The 21,755-nt window shown below is 45.1% G+C and overlaps 1 protein-coding gene across 1 annotated transcript in view; it reads left to right on the top strand.

Moving 5' to 3' along the window:
• Positions 1 to 21,755, top strand: part of PDE10A (phosphodiesterase 10A) — a 268,184-nt gene that overhangs the window by 213,871 nt on the left and 32,558 nt on the right. The window contains 4 exon segments of the mRNA XM_070796500.1: positions 1,823 to 2,009; positions 17,556 to 17,698; positions 19,925 to 20,008; positions 21,466 to 21,616. Coding sequence (XP_070652601.1) covers positions 1,823 to 2,009; positions 17,556 to 17,698; positions 19,925 to 20,008; positions 21,466 to 21,616 — 565 coding nt within the window.

Here is a 21,755-nt window from a genome sequence, read left to right as displayed (position 1 = left end):
ATTTTAACAGATGCTTCACAAAATAAGATCGATGAATGGCCATTAAACAGATGAAAGATATTTGATCTAAGGGAAATGTAAATTTAGTTGACTATGAAATCCTGTTACATACAAGCTTGAATGGTTAAAATTTTTAAAAAGTGATGCTAGCAAGCGTTGGCAAGAATATGGAGAAACGTGGGTGCTCATACCCTGCAAGTGGGAGTGTATGTTTGCGCAACCACCTTGGAGAGTAGATTCACAGTGTCTTATAAAGTTCAGCACACACAGCCCTCGTTCAGCTCCACTTCTGGGTAACACTCCAAGAAAAACAGCACCTGTCCACACAAAGACTTGTAAACAAATCTTGAGGGCAGCATTATTCATAATTGCCCCAAACTGGCAGTTAACAAATAATGTCCATCAACTGGTGAAGGGGTCAAGAACGTGTGATGTGTCCATACTCTGAGCTTCTGCAGCGGCTTAGTGGTGAGAACCCGCCTGCCGGCGCAGGAGGCACACGTTAGATCCTTGGGTCGGAAAGATTCCCTGGAGAAGTGAATGGGTGTCCACTCCAGTATTCTTGCCTGGGAAATCCCACCGACAGAGGAGCCTGGAGGGTTACAATCCATGAGGTCACAAAGAGTCGGACATGACTGAACACACACACACACACACACACACGCACACACACACACATATCCACACCATAGAATACACTCAGCAAACAAAAGGGCTGAGCTGCTGATAGTGCAACACGGGTGAATCTCAAAACCGTCGCTCTAGGTGAGAGAGAGGAGAAGGCGATGGCACCCCACTCCAGTACTCTTGCCTGGCAAATCCCATGGATGGAGGAGCCTGGTGGGCTGCAGGCCATGGGGTCGCTAACAGTTGGGCCCAACTGAGCGACTTCACTTTCCCTTTTCACTTTCATGCATTGGAGAAGGAAATGGCAACCCACTGCAGTGTTCTTGCCTGGAGAATCCCAGGGGCGGGGGAGCCTGGTGGGCTGCTGTCTCTGGGATCGCACAAAGTCAGACACGACTGAAGCGACTTAGCAGCAGCGGCAGCAGGTGAGACAGACCCATCAGAGAAGGCTACCGTCTAACTCATTGCCTGTAGTTGTAAAGTTGCTCCTATGGAATGACTCCTATTTTCAAAAACCGTTTTGAAACTATTTCCCCTAAATCAGGAGTCAGCAAATCTCTTCTTTGAAGAATCAGACAATAGGTATTTTTGGCTTTGTCGGCCACAGCATCTGCGTCACAGCTCTGTTGTGGGGCAGTGGGACTCGTCAAGGAATGGTGTGGTTGTGTCCCATTTACACTGTTTACAAAACTGGAGGGCGCCGGTGTGTACACAGTCTGTGGATGGCTGACCCCTGCTCTAAATTGTTACAGTGAGGAGTCCCATTTAAGTTTGTTCAGGAAATTTACGGCTCTCATAAACCCGGCCAAGTGCAAACAAACAGGTCATTTTTACCAAATGTATTAGACTTTTCCTCCAATTCCACAGTTTGCATGTACTTTATGATGTGGGATGTGGGATGTAGTTTGTGATACGGGATGCTTCTCATTAGAACCAAATGAGAAGCTGAACACCTCCTGGAGATGGTTCTGAAAAACTCTCTTGAAAGCAGAACTGGGTTAGAATATTTTCAAAAAGGTTTTATTAAAAACCACTTGCATGTGTCCCCGCTGTCTTTGAGTTTAGAAGCTAGCAGTTCCGTTGCGGTTAACTGTGGGAGAAGCGGAACTGGGCCGAGTGTGTGATGGTGCGTGGTTTGCTCTCTCCTGCCTGTGCTGTCTCTTGTGCTGCCGTCTGGCCCCCGCCGCGGGTGCAGAGAGGTGGACTTGTACACGGGCTACACGACCCGGAACATCCTGTGCATGCCGATCGTCAGCCGTGGCAGCGTCATTGGCGTGGTGCAGATGGTCAACAAGCTCAGCGGCAGCGCCTTCTCCAAGACGGACGAGAACAACTTCAAGATGTTTGCTGTCTTCTGTGCTTTAGCCTTACACTGTGCCAACGTAAGTCATGACGTTTTTACTACTTGGTGTTAAATTTTATAAACTTGGAAAGTGTTCCCCCCCATTTCCTTTATAAACCCAAAAGAGTGATTCCTGGTTATGCATATCTTAGGAAATACCTTAAAATTCCTTGGAAGGAAACAAAGAAAAGAAAACTGATTTTTTCATTTATTTCAAGGTGTGAATTTGATAAAAAGAAAAATGAGGTGAATGTATACGGTTTCCCTTTCCTGATAACTACCGATGTAATTTTGGATGTAATCTACCGATATAGAGGAGGTTATCCAAACCCTTAGAGGTTGCCATTCGTACCACGCTTGAGACTCTTGTGCAAAAAAAAAAAAAAGAGAGAGAGAGTAATAACTCGAGTCTTAACACCAAGCAGAACAGTTTCCTCTGCGAGGAAAAGGGAGGCAGCCACTCCACATGTTTGTCTGGTGCTGTGTGCGGGCGTCCTAAGTCGCTCAGTTGTGTCTGACTCTTTGAGACCTCACGGACTGCAGCCCGCCAGCTCCTCTGTCCATGGGATTCTCCAGGCAAGAATACTGGAGTGAGTTGCCATGCCCTCCTCCCGGGGATCTTCTCCACCCAGGATTTGAACCTGCGTCTCCTGCACTGGCAGGCAGATTCTTTATCAAGGAGCCCCCCGATGCCGTGTATTCATTTAATCTTCACAACAGCCCAGCTCTGTGTACTGAACAGTAAGATCAGGCTCCATTTATTTTATGAAGTCTCGCTTTAAAAGAGCTGAACGTATCATCTTTCTTTTACATTTTAAATGAGTTAAACATTTAGTATTCTATGAACTTTAGTGAGCCCTGGGATTTCTTTGGAAGGAATGATGCTAAAGCTGAAACTCCAGTACTTTGGTCACCTCATGCGAAGAGTTGACTCATTGGAAAAGACTCTGATGCTGGGAGGGATTGGGGGCAGGAGGAGAAGGGGACAACAGAGGATGAGATGGCTGGATGGCATCACTGACTCGATGGACGTGAGTCTGGGTGAACTCCGGGAGTTGGTGATGGACAGGGAGGCCTGGCGTGCTGCGATTCATGGGGTTGAGAAGAATCGGACACGACTGAGTGACTGAACTGAACTGAACGGAACGGAACTCTAGTAATCCTTCAGTGACATGACTGGAATTCTGAACTTGGAGAAGATTTTATTAACCTTTTGTAAAGCCAAATCAACATGCATGGGAATTGTCACCTTAGTAATTTAGAGAAATTTGTCTTTTTGGAAATCATAGGAGCAGCCATGTGAGTAATGAAAATAGCAGAGAAGACTCGGAACAAAATGGCAAAACGATAATAGTCTGGCAATGAGGGGTGACTGTGCGCAGTGCACCTCGTTCTTCCTGTGGCCCCGTGCGGTCTCATGGGGGCTGTACTGTCGCCCGGCCCATTGGAGACAAACCAGTGCAGCTGTCAAACACTTCTGACTTCAGACCTTTTTTATACCAGCGTATCTCCTCATCAGTAAACAGATGGACAGAATGCATCTGTTTAGTTTAAAAGTTGCAGGAAATATAATTTCCACTATATGCTAAATATTGACTTTTATAATTTTTAAATATATTCAGTGGAATCCAGGTATTAGAATAATTTGACATCTATTAATAGTCCACTTCCCTGGAAGAGGGCATGGCAACCCACTCCAGAATTCTTGCCTGGAGAATCCCATGGACAGAAGAGCCTGGGAGGCGACAGTTCATGGGATCGAAAAGGGTTGTACACCGCTGAAGCAACTTAGCACAGTCCACTTAGAATAAGAAGCTTTTACCCCTGAAAAACTTAGTATCATTCTTTTCTCTCTTGGGACTTGTGTTTCTGTTACCCCACAAAAGTTTATCCTAATATATGTTATACTTTAGTGATATTTAAAAAATTATAGTAGTCTAAAACAAACGTGTGTAAGGAGTGTTAAAAATTGATTTTGACCTGTGATGTTATGTCATGGACCTCCCAGATGGCACAGGAGTAAAGAACCCGCCTGCCCATGCAGGAGATGCAAGAGACAGGGTTTGATTGCTGGGTGGGGAAGATCCTCTGGACTAGGAAGCAGCAACCTGCTCCAGTATTCTTGCCTGAAAATTTGCATGGACAGAGGAGCCAGGAGGGCTATAGTCCCTGGGGTTGCAGAGTCAGACTTGACTGAGCAACTGAGCACACACTATTCAGTTCGGTTCAGTCGCTCATTCGTGTCCGACTCTTTGTGACCCCGTGGACTGCGGCACGCCAGGCCTCCCTGTCCATCACCAACTCCCAGAGTTTACCCAAACACATGCCCATCGAGTCGGTGACACCATCCAACCACCTCATCCTCTGTCGTCCCCTTCTCCTCCTGCCCTCAATCTTTCCCAGCGTCAGGGTCTTTTCCAATGAGTCAGTTTGTGACAGATACCACAGACTGGGTGACTTAAACAACAGAAGGTTATGTTTCTGTGGTTTTGACAGCTGGAATTTAAAGATCTGACTACTGGCAGTTTGGTTTCTTCTAGGCCTGTGGCCTCCTGCCTTCGTGTGTCTCCAGTGGTCTTTTCTCTGTAATAGTCTGTGTTCTAATCGCCTCTTCTTATAAGGGCATAGCTCATTGGATTAGGGCCCGCCCTACTGAAGTCTGTAGACCTCTATAGTCTCCTTCCTTGGGGCTTCCCCAAGTGGCTCAGTTGGTAAAGGATCTGCTTGCAATTCAGGAGACCCAGGTTGGAGCCCTGGGTAGGGAAGATCCCCTGGAGAAAGAAATGGCCACTCACTCCAACATCTTGTCTGGAGAATTCCATGGACAGAGGAGCCAGGCAGACTACAGTCCATGGTATCGCAAAGAGTTGGACACAACTGAGTGATTAACTTTTTTTTTAGCATTCAACCTAGAATCATTCCTTATTCTGTCTTCTATGTCTTAGGCATTTTGAAGTGTATAGTGAAAGTGAAAGTCGCTTAGTCATGTTCGACTCTTTGCAACCCCATGGACTATACAGTCCATGGAATTCTCCAGGCCAGAATACTGGAGTGGGTGGCTTTTCCCTTCTCCAGGTGATCTTCTTAACCTAGGGGTTGAATCCAGGTCTCCCATATTTCTAGCGGATTCTTTACCAGCTGAGCCACAAGGGAAGCCTAAGAATACTGGAGTGGGTAGCCTATCCCTTTTCCAGTGGATCTTCCCAACCCAGGAATCGAACCAGGGTCTCCTGCACCTCAGGCAGATTCTTTACCAACTGAGCTATCAGGGAAGCCCTTTTGAAGTGTATGGACGGGTTATTTTGTAGGGTGTTTCTATTTTGGTTTTGTCTGGTGTTTCCTCATGGCTCTCTCGAGGTTATCATTTCGGCAGGAACATCTCAGCAGGCTGTGTGTTCACGGTGCCAGCTGTGGGCAGGCTCTGGGAAGGAGGCGTCTGCCTGGTTTCTCCACTGAAACATCCTTTCCCCCTGTTGTCACTATTTCAGAAGAGAGTTTACACATAAGCCTGAATATCCTTTGCTTTCTCTGTCTCTCTCTGCATATCAGAACTTCCTCCTAACTCCAGAGAACTCCTTCCAGCTATTTCACCTCCGTCTTCGGGATACTGCTGTCTGGGAATGTGGCTCCCCTATTTCAGCATCAAGTTTATTTCTGCTCATCACCTTTACTTTTTGGGAAGCCGTGAGAGTTGCTTTCATCTTGAGTCAATGAGTGGAACAGGAAGAGTTTTATTATAGCAATTGCTCTGAATCTGAACTCCACATGAGCCAAGATGCCAAAGAATATGGCAACCCAATCATCAAAAATTGTTTTTAATGATCTGTCAGCTGAAAATTTGTTTAGGTCCACATTCAAGTACCTTATGAAAGCTTTAGAAACCACTTTTAGACCTTATTAACACCAGTATTTGATTTAAGAGATTTTCGTACTAATGAAACTTGAGAAAGGGGTGATTTGAAATGAGCGGTGGGAAAAGAGCATTTTTAGGTAAGAGTCCATGTAAAAATGAAGGCGGTGGAACTTGATCTTCTTAAAATCTGTCCGTGTTTCTGTGCAGCCCTGGAGGACTTACTGTGTCCGTCCCAGGGTAGGCACTGTGAGGCCGGCTCAGCAGTGCTGTTGCAGAGCTCGCCCAGGGCGCTCAAAGCTCTCCTGAACAGTGATTGTTGCATCAGAAACCTGGACTCAACCACGGTCAAACGATTACGCCAACCCGAATACTAAAGCTGAAACAAGAAAAATAACACTCCTTCTGAAAAGTCATGAGTAAGTTGACAGGCGTTCTGTTTTTGTGTTGGGGCAAAGCTAGTGGAGTTGTTTATAGTGAAACTGACTTGTCACTTTTTATAAACACTGAAACTCACCGAAACTGTTTCTGCTCTCCTGCCATGACAGATAGGGTATGTGCCACAGTTTCATAGAGTGTCAGCGCTGGTGGCGGGCTCTAAACCTCTCCTAGATTGAGCAGACCCAGGCCTGGTTGTTGCCTGAAGGTGCGTGTTGAAGCCCAGGTGGCGCAGCGTCAGCTCTCTGTGGAGTTAATCGCCACTTTTTAAACTGCAGTATATCTTCTCCCCATGAGAGCTTATAAAAACTGCATTGTTTTTGACAGTGCCTCCAAACTCAGAGAGCATGACAGCCTCTGACCCCGCAGCTCAGGGGCGCCCCCACCCCCGCCCTGCCCTCTCCACGCGCCTTCCCGTCTGGGGAGCAGCTGGTATTGGAGTTGTTTCTGTTCAATGCAGAGGGAAGACCAACGTACTGCCTTTCTTTACAGTAACACTGGCTTTGTTGAGGCAAGCATCCTCCTCAAGAAAAAAGAAAACGCAGAGAGCTCCCACTGTGTGTCAGTGTCTGTAAGCCAGTGATTGGTTTCTTTGCAAGAGAGTTTCCTGTCAGCCTTCTTCAGGGGAGGATGTCAGATCATAGACCTCTAGAGTAAAGACCAAGACCTGGATCCCGGTTCCTTCGTTAGTCCCACAGGTATCCCGAGGGAGGCTGTGATTAGCTCCACTTGATGTGAGAGAGACAGATACATGGATGAAGTAACCCAGGGTAGGTCCCGCAGCACGTGTGTGGCCGGCCAGCTTTGGATGCGGCCCTGGAGTCCTCGGCGCACTGCCCTTCACCCGCCCGCGAGAAAGACAGCTTTGTAAACACTTACGTCTCAGAGCTAGTCAAGGAAAAAAAGTCATTTCTCTGCATCTTGGTACCGTGGTCTCCATAAACTGGAATAGACGTGCAGGCAGAGGAAGCCACACATCAGATGCTGTATTTTTTTGACGGTGTATTTTTAGTCGCTCGATTCTTTTTTATCAGCTCAGTTCTTAGCAGGGACGTCAATCTGTTGATTTTTCCTCGTGTTGGTCTCTTCTTTCCTGGATTTCCTCATTCCTCCATTCCTTTACTTACTTGATTTTTACTTACTTACTCAGATCCGTCTGGAATTGCTTCCCCTGGGGGAGACCCAGGTAACCTTGTCTCTCTGCAGGGTCCTCAGCCCAGGAACTCCTCCCTGCAGCCACAGGCGGCCTTTGGTCCCACACAGGGCACGGGGCACAGCCTCCCCTGGGCCTGGCATTGCCCTCGCCCCTGTAGCCCTATTTCATGCTACTGCATACAGAGCACAAGGCTTCCTGTCCATACCTGTGTGGACCGTGTTTTTCGTTTTAGGTTTATTTAGGGGGCCACACTGACTTCATTACTGACGTCATTTAATGCTATTGACATCACATTGAAAATCTGCATTTTAGCAGATATTCCGGCAGTTAGGTTGGGCATGTGACTTGAGTGAAGGGGAAGGAGCACCCAGTTTGTTTCAGCAGGGGTTGAGCCCCTTGCATCTATGGATTGCCTGCAGCCAGTGGCGAGCTGGTAAAGCCAGCTCTCTAACCAAGAAGGGGCTTTACATGTAGCACTTCCCAGTTTGTGTGGAGTGCAGACTCCCACTCAGACAGGCGCACGCCTGAGGAGCATCCTGAGTGCAGACCTGGGAGCCAGGGTACATCCTCAGCAGGTGGGACGTAGCGTCACGCACCGTCACAGCCCTGACACTCAAGAGTTCTTCAGCAGACTGAGCCCTCGGGAGCCCAGCGGCGTGGCTGCGGTGCTGGAGGAGGTGGTCATTGCCGGCCACTTGCCTGAGTTTGTGCTCTTCCTTACGTGTGAGACCCCACGGACACTGCGTGTCCTTCCCGACTCGGGCGCTGCGTGTCCACTGTCCGTACCTGGGAGACCTGGGCGCAGAGCACTCGAGTAACTTTTGCCTGAAGATGCACAGCCGCTCAGCGCAGGAGAGGAGGGTCCACCCAGAAAGGTGAGCTGCAGCCTGGTTCTTAGCTGGTGTACCTTTAAGTGAGTCCAGGCCTCCTGTGAATGTGAGTAAGGTCAGCGCATCCTCCGCACGCCCCCATGTCTGTGCAAAAAGCCAGTAGGTAGGGGTGCTGCTTCGTAAGATGACGCGATTGTGTTCTCTCCGCGTGGTGGGCGCGAGCTAGGTTACGCTCCTGTTTCCAGGCCGCCGTCCTGCTGCCTTTGTGCCTTTCCCATAGCCTCGGGTCTGAGATTAATCCCCCATCCAAATGGACGGCGGCCTCCTCTGCTAGCTGTCCCTTGGGCTGGACAGTGAGCCCAGCGTAACTCCTCACTGTCACAGACAAATAGTCTGTAGAAAGTCAGCACACAGCGTGGCGGTCCATCTTCATTAACAGTCCGCAGTGGGGAGAAGAGAGCAGAATCATTTATTAGCAATATGTTATTTTCGACTATTCATATTGAAGGTCATTTAGAAAACGGGGACTCAAGTAGCTATAAAATTTGCCGAAACTAATTCTTTTTTTGCTGTAAAGTTAAAGTTCGTGTTACTGCCTTACATTGAGTACAAAATTTTAAAAAAATTAAAATTAACAGTTTATATGTTTATGAACAATATAAACTTATTAAAATTATACATAGTGATAAATAAAAATGTGGTTTATTCTCAGCGGAGGTCATAAGCTTGTAAAATGCTGAAAATGAGTATTTTGTGAGGATTGCGAAAGTGGTGTATACGGAGCCCTGAAAGGCTGCCTGCCGCCGAGCGGGCGCCCACTGGTGGTAACGACTGTGGCGGCAATGCTGTTCTGCTGCCTAATATGGTTACTTTTACTAGCACCTCCCCCAGAACGGCCCTGAAGAGCGGGCGGTACTGACTCACAGTGACTGCCAAGTAAACCCCGTTGATTGTTCGCCCTCCTGCCGGAACCTGCGGTACCGTCTCGAGTGGGAGGGATGTGACGGTCCGTTGAGGGTTGAGGGGAGCGTGTGAGAACTTCTTTTAAGGAGTGCTGTGAGGGAAAGTCCATTTTCTCGATTGTGCGTACACGGATGGAGCTTTCACCCGGCTCGTCCGTCAGGTGGCTGTGTCATGTCCAGGTGCGGTCTCCTGTGACAGGGGCCTTCTATTCTACAGGGAAGAAGAGCGGACAGGGGTGTCCAGCCTGCACTTCTAAGCCTGACCCAGCTTTTCCTCAACCATGTTAGGACGACAGCTTTGCAATGTCCACTCATTTCCCTTGTGCTGCAAAGGCTTTGCTACTTGGGGCAAAGCACTTGGAATCGTTGTTGAATTCATTGTTTATTTACACATATTTCTTTCACAAAAAGATAGAAATTCCAAATTGCTGATGTTTTTCTGATGACAAATGACAGTGTTTTGTTACTTATAAGACGTATTCAAAGAAATAAACATTTAATCTGAACTTTCAAATTGCAAGAAACATTAACACGGAATAAGAAGATAATTGCTTTTCCAGATAAATTCATACCACGAAGAGAGTACTTTGAAAACAGTTATTTTCCATCATCATCATGTGACTTTTTGCTGAAATTTATGTGTCACATACACAAATTCCCACGTACCTTTACAAAGACTAGGAGCAAGCATTTTTTAAAAAGAAGTTTACTGAGGCTTATAAATATACAATGAACTACATGTGTTTAGAGTGTGCAATCTGACAAGTGTACACACACACCCCTGATGACTGGTGTGTCCATCATCCCCACGAGTCTCTGTGACCCGTTCCCACACAGTCCTCCCCATCTTCATCCCCCGTTTCAGGCAACCACTCTTGTACTTTGCATAACTTACTTTGAATTTTCCAGTTTATATGACTGGAATCATAAAATCTGTGTTCCTTGCTGTCTGACTTCTTTCCCTTAGCACAATTATTTTTTAGACTCATCCATGACACTGCGTGTGTAAATAATTCATTCTTTATTACTGAGTATTCTGCTGTATAGATATATTATGAGGTGTTTGTTTAGTCACCTGTTGATGGAAATTTGAGTTATTTCGCTTTTGGCTGTTACAAATAAAGCCGTCCAAGTCCGTGTGTGGGCATGTGCTTCCATTTCTCCTGAGTAATGCCTAGACTGGTGGGCTTTTGTGGCGGGGGGATGTTTAAGAAACCACCAAGCTGACCGACTTCCAGTATCCCCAGCATCACTGGCAGTGTTCCAGTCTCTCCACATTTGCATCTCTGGGTCTTCTTTGGTGAAGTGCCTGCTCAAATCATTCGCCTGTTGTTTGTAATTTCTGATTTTTGTTACTGAGTTTTGATAGTCCTTTTATATATTCTAGATGTAAGTCATCTGCCAGATTATTTGCAAATATTTGCTCCCAGTGTTTGGCTCCTCATTCTCTTAACATTTTCTTCTTAAGAGCGTTCTTAATTTCGAAGAAGTCTAGCATGATTTTTTCTTTTTGTGATCATGCTCTCTGCATTGTATCAAAGAAAGATTTGTCTAACCAAAGATGACAATGATTTTCTCCTGTGTTGTCTTGTAGAAGTTCTACGGGTTTCACATCTAAGTCTGTGGCTGACTTGAGTAAGCTGTTGCATGTGGTATAAGATGAGGATCAGCACTTACTTGTTTGTCTGCATCCAGGTGCCCGGTTGGTCAGCCCCCTGAGTGGTGCAGACTCTTCTTTCCCCGAGGTCTTGCCTTGTACTTTTGCTGAAAACCAACTGACCCTATGTATTCATTCTCCTCATGGCCTGACCCCTTTATCACTGAAATGATCTCCTCGGTAATAATCTTTACTCTGAAATCTACTTTGTTAGGTATCTGGAATTTTCAGCTGTTCCCGTTTTCTCTAGACTGGTGGTAAATGTTAAACACCTTTTCCAACCTGTTGTTCTTGTTGTTGAGTCCCTAAGTCGTGTCCAGCTCTTTGCGATCCCACGGACAGCAGCACGCCAGGCTTCCCTGTCCTTTACTATCTCCCAGAATTTGCCCAGACTCATGTCCATTGAGTCAGTGATGCCATCCAACCATCTCATCCTCCTCTTGCCCTCAATCTTTCCAAGCATGAGGGTCTTTTCCAGTGAGTCAGCTCTTCGCATCAGGTGGCCAAAATATTGAAGCTTCAGCTTAAGCCTCAGTCCTTTCAATGAATATTCAGGGTCGACTTACTTTAGGATTGACTGGTTTGATGTCGTTGCTGTCCAAAGGACTCTCAAAAGTTTTCTCCAGCACATTTCGAAAGCGTCAATCCTTCGGTGTTCAGCCATTTTGTGGTCCAACTCTCACATCCATACGTGACTACTGGGAAAACCATAGCTTTGACTATACAGACCTTTGTCAGCAGAGTAATGTCTCTGCTTTTTAATATACTGCCTAGGTTTGTCATGGCTTTTCTTCTAAGGAGCAGTCGTCTTTTAATTTCATGGCTGCAGTCACTGTCCACAGTGACTTTGGAGCCCAAGAAAAATAAAGTCTGTCACTGTTTCCACTTTTTCCCCATCCATTTGCCATGAAGTGATGGGACCAGATGCCATGATCTTTGTTTTTTGAATGCTGACTTGTAATCCAGCTTTTTCACTCTCCTCTTTTGCCTTCATCAAGAGGCTCTTTAGTTCCTCTTCACTTTCTGCCGTTAAAGTGGTGTTATCTGTATATATGAGGTTGTTGATATTGCTCTCTGTAGTCTTGATTCCAGCTTGTGATTCATCCAGCTGAGCATTTTGCATGATGTACTCTGCATATAAGTTAAATAAACAAGGTGACAATATACGGCCTTGATGTACTCCTTTCCCAATTTGGAACCCGTCCATAGTTCCGTCCAGTTCTAACTGTTGCTTCTTGTCCTGAATACAAGATTTTCAGGAGACAGGTAAGGTGACCTGGTATTCTCATCTCTTTAAGAATTTTCCAGTTGTTGTGATCTACACAGTTAAAGTATTTAGGGTAGTTAGTGAACCAGAATGTGAAGTCAAGTGGGCCTTAGGAAGCATCACTACGAACAAAGCTAGTGGAGGTGATGGAATTCCAGTTGAGCTATTTCAAATCCTGAAAGATGATGCTGTGAAAGTGCTGCACTCAATATGCCAGCAAATTTGGAAAACTCAGCAGTGGCCACAGGACTGGAAAAGGGCATTTTTCTTTTCTTTTCTTTTTTTTTTTCTAGTTTTATTTTATTTTTAAACTTTACATAATTGTATTAGTTTTGCCAAATATCAAAATGAATCCGCCACAGGTATACATGTGTTCCCCATCCCGAACCCTCCTCCCTCCTCCCTCCCCATACCATCCCTCTGGGCCGTCCCAGTGCACCAGCCCCAAGCATCCAGCATCGTGCATCGAACCTGGACTGGCAACTTGTTTCCTACATGATATTTTACATGTTTCATTGCCATTCTCCCAAATCTTCCCACCCTCTCCCTCTCCCACAGAGTCCATAAGACTGTTCTATACATCAGTGTCTCTTTTGCTGTCTCGTACACAGGGTTATTGTTACCATCTTTCTAAATTCCATATATATGCGTTAGTATACTGTATTTATGTTTTTCCTTCTGGCTTACTTCACTCTGTATAATAGGCTCCAGTTTCATCCACCTCATTAGAACTGATTCAAATGTATTCTTTTTAATGGCTGAGTAATACTCCATTGTGTATATGTACCACAGCTTTCTTATCCATTCATCTGCTGATGGACATCTAGGTTGCTTCCATGTCCTGGCTATTATAAACAGTGCTGCGATGAACATTGGGGTACACGTGTCTCTTTCCCTTCTGGTTTCCTCAGTGTGTATGCCCAGCAGTGGGATTGCTGGATCATAAGGCAGTTCTATTTCCAGTTTTTTTACGGAATCTCCACACTGTTCTCCATAGTGGCTGTACTAGTTTGCATTCCCACCAACAGTGTAAGAGGGTTCCCTTTTCTCCACACCCTCTCCAGCATTTATTATTTGTAGACTTTTGGATCGCGGCCATTCTGACTGGTGTGAAATGGTACCTCATAGTGGTTTTGATTTGCATTTCTCTGATAATGAGTGATGTTGAGCATCTTTTCATGTGTTTGTTAGCCATCTGTATGTCTTCTTTGGAGAAATGTCTATTTAGTTCTTTGGCCCATTTTTTGATTGGGTCATTTATTTTTCTGGAGTTGAGCTGTAGGAGTTGCTTGTATATTTTTGAGATTAGTTGTTTGTCGGTTGCTTCATTTGCTATTATTTTCTCCCATTCTGAAGGCTGTCTTTTCACCTTGCTTATAGTTTCCTTTGATGTGCAGAAGCTTTTAAGGTTAATTAGGTCCCATTTGTTTATTTTTGCTTTTATTTCCAATATTCTGGGAGGTGGGTCATAGAGGATCCTGCTGTGATGTATGTCGGAGAGTGTTTTGCCTATGTTCTCCTCTAGGAGTTTTATAGTTTCTGGTCTTACGTTTAGATCTTTAATCCATTTTGAGTTTATTTTTGTGTATGGTGTTAGAAAGTGGTCCAGTTTCATTCTTTTACAAGTGGTTGGGCAGTTTTCATTCCAATCCCAAAGAAAGGCAATGCCAAACAATGCTCAGACTAATACACAATTGCACTCATCGCACACACTAGTCAAGTAATGCTTAAAATTCTCCAAGCCTGGCTTCAACAGTACTTGAATCAAGAATTTCCAGATGTTCAAGCTGATTTTAGAAAAGGCAGAGGAAGGAACCAGAGATCAAATTGCCAGCATCCACTGGATCTTCGAAAAAGCAAGAGAGTTCCAGAAAAACATCTATTTCTGCTTTATTGACTATACCAAAGACTTTGACTGTGTGGATCACAATAAACTGTGGAAAATTCTGAAACAGATGGGAATAACTGACCACCTGACCTGCCTCTTGAGAAACCTGTGTGCAGCTCAGGAAGCAACAGTTAGAACTGGACATGGAACAGCAGACTGGTTCCAAATAGCGAAGGAGTACATTGAGGTTGTAAATTGTCACCCTGCTTATTTAACTTATATGCAGAGTACATCATGAAAAACGTTGGGCTGGATGAAGCACAAGCTGGAATCAAGATGACTGGGAGAAATATCAATAACCTCAGATATGCAGATGACACCACCCTTATGGAAGAAAGTGAAGAAGAACTAAAGAGCCTCTTGATGAAAGTGAAAGAGGAGAGTGAAGAAGTTGGCTTAAAGCTCAACATTCAGAAAACTAAGATCATGGCATCCAGTCTCATCACTTCATGGGAAATAGATGGGGAAACAGTGGAAACAGTGGCTGACTTTATTTTTCTGGGCTCCAAAATCACTGCAGATGGTGATTGCAGCCATGAAATTAAAAGACGCTTACTCCTTGGAAGAAAAGCTATGACCATCCTAGACAGCGTATTAGAAAGTAGAGACATTACTTTGCCAACAAAGGTCCATCTAGTCAAGGCTATGGTTTTCCCAGTGGTCATGTATGGATGTGAGAGTTGGACTATAAAGAAAGCTGAGCACCGAAGACTTGATGCTTTTGAACTGTGGTGTTGGAGAAGACTCTTGAGAATCCCTTGGACTGCAAGGAGATCCAACCAGTCCATCCTAAAGGAGATCAGTCCCGGGTGTTCATTGGAAGGACTGATGCTGAAGCTGAAACTCCAATACTGTGGCCACCTGATGTGAAGAACTGACTCATTTGAAAAGACCCTGATGCTGGGAAAGATTGCAGGCAGAGGAGAAGGGGATGACAGAGGATGAGATGGTCGGATGGCATCACTGACTCAATGGACATGAACTTGAGTAGTCTCTGGGAGTTGATGATGGACAGGGAGGTTGTAGCGTACTACAGTTCATGGGGTCTCGAAGAGTCGGACACGACTGAGCGACTGAACTGAACTGAACTGAATGAACCAGAAGTACATGTTTTTCTGGAATTCTGTTCCTTTTTCTATGATCCAGTGGATGTTGGCAATTTGATCTCTGGTTCCTCTGCATTTTATAAATCTAGACTGAACATCTGGAAGTTCTCAGTTCACGTAATGCTGAAGTCTAGTTTGAAGAATTTTAAGCATAATCTTGCTAGCATGTGGAATTAGTGCAATTATACGGTAATTTGAACGTGCTTTGGCATTGTCTTTTTGGAGTTGGGATGAAAACTGACCTTCTCCAGTCCTGTGGCCACTGCTGAGTTTGACGAATCCCCAGCCTTTTACTTTTACCCTGTCAAGTGTGAAATTTGCTCAGTTGTGTCCGACTCTTTGCAACACCATGAACTATGCAGTCCATGGAATTCTCTAGACCAGAATACTGCAGTGGGTAGCCTTTTCCTTCTCTAGGGACCTTCCCAGCCCAGGGATGGAACCCAGGTCTTCTGCATTGCAGGTGGATTCTTTACCAGCTGAGCCACAAGGGAAGACCCTATCTGAGTCTTTGTTATATTTAAAGTAGGATTCTTTCTTGTAGACAGTGTGAGTTGGGGTTTTGCTTCCTGCTCAGATAACGTTTTCTTTTAATGAGGCTCTTTAGACCAGGCATGTCTTATGTTTAGGTGTACATCCATAATCTTGTTACTTGTTTTGTTTGTTCCATCTGTTTTTTATTTCTGTTTCCCTCTCTGTCTTCAAAAGTTGAATTTTTAAAAAAATCTGTTTTATCACACAGCTTTCAACTTATTAATATCTGCTGTGTGACGAATTTCACTGATTGTCACTGGTTTTGAACATGATTGACAGTATATAAAGATGCAGCTGATTGTTTGCAAAAGTAATTGATTTACATCAGGGAAAATAGAAATTTATCTGAATTCCAGTCAAAGACATTAGTGCTTAGAGAGCAGAACTGTGAGTGTGTAAGAACAGGCAGTCCTGCCTGTGTTCTGTTTGACTCACATACTGTTTGGCCTCACCGACTCGATGGACACGAGCTTGAACAAGCTCTGGGAGTTGGTGATGGATGGGGAAGCCTGGCGTGCTGCTGTGGGGTCACCAAGAGTCGGACAGGACTGAGCGACTGAGCTGAAGTTTTTGGCATATTTTTCTCCAATAGGTGGTGCTACTGGTAAAGAATCTGCCTGCCTGCCAAGGCAGGAAATGGAAGGGAAGCGGGTTCCATTCCTGGGTAGGGACGATCCCCTATAGCAGGGCATGGCCACCCACTCCAGTGTTCTTGGCTGGAGAATAGCATGGACAGAGGAGCCTGGAGAGCTGTGGTCCAAAGAGTGTCACAAAGAGTCGGACACGACTGAAACGACTTAGCACACACTCACGCACTTTTGGCATATTTTTCTCCACTAGTACCACTGTTTTCAAGTGTTAAATCAAACACCACCATCTCACCAAGTAATAAAGAAAAAAACTTGACAACAGATAACATATAGTGCTTCATTTCAAAATATATCATTGTTTAGTGTGACCAAGAGTCATGCTAAGTCAATATTTTTAAAATACGTACTTTTTATCTTTTAAATTTTCTATTATATTTTAATTTATAATACAAACAATATATTAGCACAGTGTGTAATTTCTCACGGGGCATACATTTATTACACGTGCATCTATAAACTTATTTTGCCAATAAAGAACTTTACAATCAACAAATTTTCAAACTCCCTGGACTAGAGGACTCTGAGATCACCAAGAGTTAAGCTAAATATTTTTAAAAGGAGACACAGAAAAAAAGTCAACTGATGTCTCAATTTAGTTGTTTTGCATCCTAGTCTGTTTGTGCTGCTATAACAAAATACCATGGACTAGGTGGCTTATGAACATCAGATGTTTATTTCCCACCAAGGCTGGAAGTCCAAGAATAACATACCAGGTAATCTCTCCACCTAGATAGAATGGCTGGCCATCTGACAAAAAAAAAAAAAAAAAATACTTGTTACAAAATTTAAGAAGTCTTTTAAAATGGATATATAATTTCTTAAAAAGCCATTTGTGTCTTCAGAGTCACATGTGGGGGTTTTTTCAGTAAATATGAAAATATATAGTGATGGTGAGAAAAATAGGGAAAGATTGAAGGCTGGAGGAGAAGGGGACAACAGAGGATGAGATGGTTGGATGGCATCATTGACTCGATGGACGTGAGTTTGAGCAAGCTCCAGGAGTTGGTGATGGACAGGGAGGCCTGGCATGCTCCAGTCCATGGGGTCGCCAAGAGTCGGACACGACTGAGCGACTGAACGGAACTGAACTGATGGTGATGGTAGTTAACGGATGGTAACACGCAGTAACAGTAGTTAAGGACGAGTAATAGTGAAGCCAGCTGCAGCTGTGGCTTTGTTTTTAAAGCAGCCTCTGCACTTTAATGCCGACCACGCACACGCTAGTTTACATTTTCTGTGTTGGTGCAGATGTACCACAGGATCCGGCACTCGGAGTGCATCTACAGGGTCACGATGGAGAAGCTGTCCTACCACAGCATCTGCACCGCGGAAGAGTGGCAAGGCCTCATGCACTTCAACCTGCCCGGCCGTCTGTGCAAAGAGATCGAGCTGTGAGCGCCCTGCCCCGCCCGCGTCCTCAGCCACGGTTCTCAGCCCACTGAACTCAGAGTGAAGTGGCTTCCAAAAGTAGAATCATAAATACGGCGTTACACGTGCGGTCTCTGACCTGACCATTTCCCCCTTCCAAGGAAGGAAAGGCCGGATCTCTTTATCTTTAGAAAAACTAGTCTGAATGCCATTTTGAAATGAACCAACCTAAATGTTAGCTTTCCTTGTTTACATACTTCATGAAATATTTACTATTCAAAATGGCATTTAATCTCAGATAACTGAAAGCTTTCATTTCCATATAGTTTTAAGTTTGCCAGTTACATTTGAGACTTTATAATATACAGTTTAACATCCACACTTTGCTTCTAATTCCAGGCTAATACATTTGTTAATGGTGGTCAGACTGCCCATCAAAAGTGTAAGCCAACTCTGTGTGTTAATAACAACATAAAAAAATCTTCAAAAGTGATCCAGAGCTGACAGTTATTTAAAATAGGAAAAATCATATTGTTAAATTATTTAAATAAGGAGGTCATTAGATTGCTGTGCGTTAAATGCCCTGCTGGCCTAGTAAACAAATGGGAATCTACGCCTGTAAATGCCTCAGGGTCACCAGACGGAAATGCTAAGGACAACAGTTCTGAACAGCCAGCTAGGCTTTAGCTGGAGCCAATCAGATGGTTCATTTTCTTGGCACGGTCTCTATAGAGGTGTTCCCATGACTTCTGACCACTCTAAGTAGGTGCTGCCCTTTTCAAGTGGGTTTTGCTCAAATAATATGCCTCAGTTTATGTGTTGACAGTGTATGTGTTACATAGTGTGTGTGTGTATATATATGGTATGTGTTGTGATACCCAGGACGGAGGAGCCTGGTGGGCTACGGTCCGCGGGTTGCAGAGTCGGACACGACTGCACAAGTAATACACACATGTATTTTGATACAATAAGAAACACACGCCTGTGGGCTGTGTAGCTAGTTCCCGGCACAGAGCTCCTTTGACCCTTAAAATTAACTGAGTGATTTGGGTGAGAGAGGTATCTTTTGTTATTCATATTAAGCCTCTTTCAACCACTCAAGAGTTTTTGCTAATGAAAGACTCTGGGCGGATGAGGGCCTGCCCTTGGACTCCTTTCCAGGGAGAGAGACGGGGTCGGGATGGGGGCTACCGGTGAGCAAGGATTTCATCACCTGTACCCCGTGTGCTGGAAGCTCCAGAAAACCCTAACTGAGGGGTTCTGAGCGTTTCCAGACTGTGGAGCACGTCAGGTGCTGGAAAGGGGGTGCCCCCAGAGAGAGGCCGGCGCTGCACGGCCCGCCCCACTGCCTGGCCCTGGGCACCTCTTCCTCTTGGCCGCTCTCGAGTTGTGTCCCAATAATAAGCCAGACGTCTAGCTGAAGTGTTCCTCTGAGTTCTGGAGCTGTTCTAGCGCATTATCTCCCCCGAGGAGGGGCTTGTGGGAATAGCTGACGGATTAGAAGGGCGGGTGGCCTTGACTTGTGATTGGCGTATAAAGTAGAGCAGTCTGTGGGCCCCAGCCCTTGAGCTGTGAGGTCTGCCTCAACTCCAGGTAGTGTGAGAATGGGGTTGAATCCTAGGAAATCAGTGGGTGTCTGCAGAGAACTGGAGAACTGCTTGGCGTGGAAAACTCACACATTTGGTGTCAGAAGTGTTGCACCTAAAGGAAAATGGTCTAATACTTGAGCATTCTGCTTATTGGGGTTAAATATCCACAACTAAATTAGCATATGAAAATAGGTAATAGCTTTGAATGCTAATATTTATAAAAGTTTTCTCTGGATTAAAATGGGAAATAGACGGATTTTCAGCACTAAAAGAATTTCAAATGAGATCCCCCTTTTTCTATGGATTGTGTAGGGCCCGTGTCATGTACGTGTTGTGTGTGTCCTGATGAGTGTGTGGTATTAAGAGCATCATTATGTTGTCCTTTATCATTGCTCTGATGATATGACCACAGTATTCCTTTGTAACAGAGACTTGAGCAGTGGCTTAAATCTTGGACTAAGTTCCTGAGGGGGTGGGTGGAATGTCCTCCTGGAAGCATTTGATTACAACAGAGATGTGACTGAGGAGGGGAGAAGGCAGGGGGCCGAACTCCCAGTATTCTTTTAGTTTCTTCATAGACATAAAATTTACTTGCTTTATTTGCACGTTTATCCCAGCTCGCTGCGTTTCCTCCTGAGTTGTGCTTTCTGTTTATTCCAGGTTCCACTTTGACGTTGGCCCCTTTGAAAACATGTGGCCTGGAATATTCGTGTACATGATCCACCGATCCTGTGGGACAGCCTGGTATGCAGGACCACCTTGATGCCTCACCGTATTCTTGGTTAATAATTAAAACATGCCACAAATTGTTTTCTCTAAGCACTTGAATTTTTAAAAAAGGCTAAGATTATTAGACAGCGTGCAGCCTTCTTAGATTCCCTCGGTTCATAACCAGGTCTGACCAGGTGATGCTGAGAATGTAGGTGTAGCTGGGATAAATAATCGCATACTGATCCTGCGGGTGTCTTGGAACAAGCGCACACGTTCAGCGTCGCCTTTCACCTTTGACTTTAACGTGCCGGTTAGAGCAGGAGTGGAGGAGCCAGGCCTCCTGACTCAGTGGTGTCCTTTGCTCGGCGGCGTTACCTTGCGCGTTCCTCCCACGTCCACCTTCTTCTGTGGCCTGTCCCTGAGGAACTGCGAGCCCTTTCGTTCGTTCGTTTGTTTTTAATGTAGCTTAAACACATAGTTAAATGCAAGAAATGTTTCTTTCTTTTTTCCACTAGTCATTAAGTGGCTTATCGAGGCTCTTGGCTTCTCTAGAGCTAAATTGTCACTCCTGTCCCACTGAATTCTGTTTTCTCTTATTCCCATCAGCGGCTTTTATAAATCACTGTTTCAAAAGAATGAGCGCAAGATACCTAACTTATTTCTTAGATAGCAGTTGAGAGTTTGACCAGATGAAACTCTTGTAATGACACACCTTATACTTCAGGGACTATTCGGAAATTTTCAGTAGAGAAACATAAAGGTTATGCGTATTAATATTTAGAGGTTTTCTGAACTCTCATCTCTGGTATTTCCAGAGCCCTGTTTCATATTGATACGCTTTTGTCTTAAATTGCCTCATATCCATTGAGAGAGTTAGTGGGGCTCTAAAGAAATCTATTTTAAAAAAATACAAAATCTATTACCACACTGTAGAGTAAGAGCATGTGTCATAGTCTTTCATGTACTGTTAAGTATTTGAGTGTGACCATCTGCCACTGCCAGTTGATAATTTGAGTGTACCACAGTAATTTGGATTCCTTTTCAAAGGATAGCCTCTCATCTAGAAAATTCTTATGGTGTGCACGTTTGCAGTTTGTGAATGTGAATGCCCTTTTTTTAGAAGAAACTCTCAGAACACCCTTGAGCAGGGTGATGGTATGTTGCTGTCTGTTGACCCTGTGGGCTGCAGGAGATGGTTGACTGTTCAGGAAGCGGTGATGGGAGTCGATGGTAGGGAAGGCAAGCAGATTCTGGGGTCTGCTCGCTGGTGGGCCCATTACAGTGTCTGAGAGGAAGCCGGTAAAGAGTCCTCCTTCCTTGCTGGCTGGAGGAATGCCAGGGAGCTGGTGAACGAGGCTCACTCAGCACCCCGGAAGTCTCCCCGGGGCAGGTGTGTGTGGGCACAGACCCATGTGTCTAGACCAGAGCTGCCTCCTGGAACCCGTTGTTTCTTTACCAGTTTCTGTCATGACGGTGTCTCTTCCGCACAGCTTCGAGCTGGAGAAGTTGTGCCGTTTCATCATGTCTGTGAAGAAGAACTACCGCCGGGTTCCTTACCACAACTGGAAGCACGCGGTGACGGTGGCCCACTGCATGTACGCCATCCTGCAGAACAGCCGCGGGCTCTTCACTGACCTCGAGGTGCGTGCGCGCGCCCTTCCTTTGCCCCGTTTTCAGATGGCTGGAGTGGGTTTGAACACTCTGTGTCTGCAGCCCATTCACGATATAATTGGGTGCATGTTATTCCAGGACAAACTTTGGTTCAGTAGATTCATGAGCA

The sequence above is a fragment of the Bos indicus genome, chromosome 9, assembly GCF_029378745.1.
Source record: "Bos indicus isolate NIAB-ARS_2022 breed Sahiwal x Tharparkar chromosome 9, NIAB-ARS_B.indTharparkar_mat_pri_1.0, whole genome shotgun sequence".
Taxonomy (NCBI): domain Eukaryota; kingdom Metazoa; phylum Chordata; class Mammalia; order Artiodactyla; family Bovidae; genus Bos; species Bos indicus.
The sequence above is the reverse complement of the archived record's forward strand: the minus strand, read 5'-3'. Positions and strand labels throughout refer to the sequence as shown.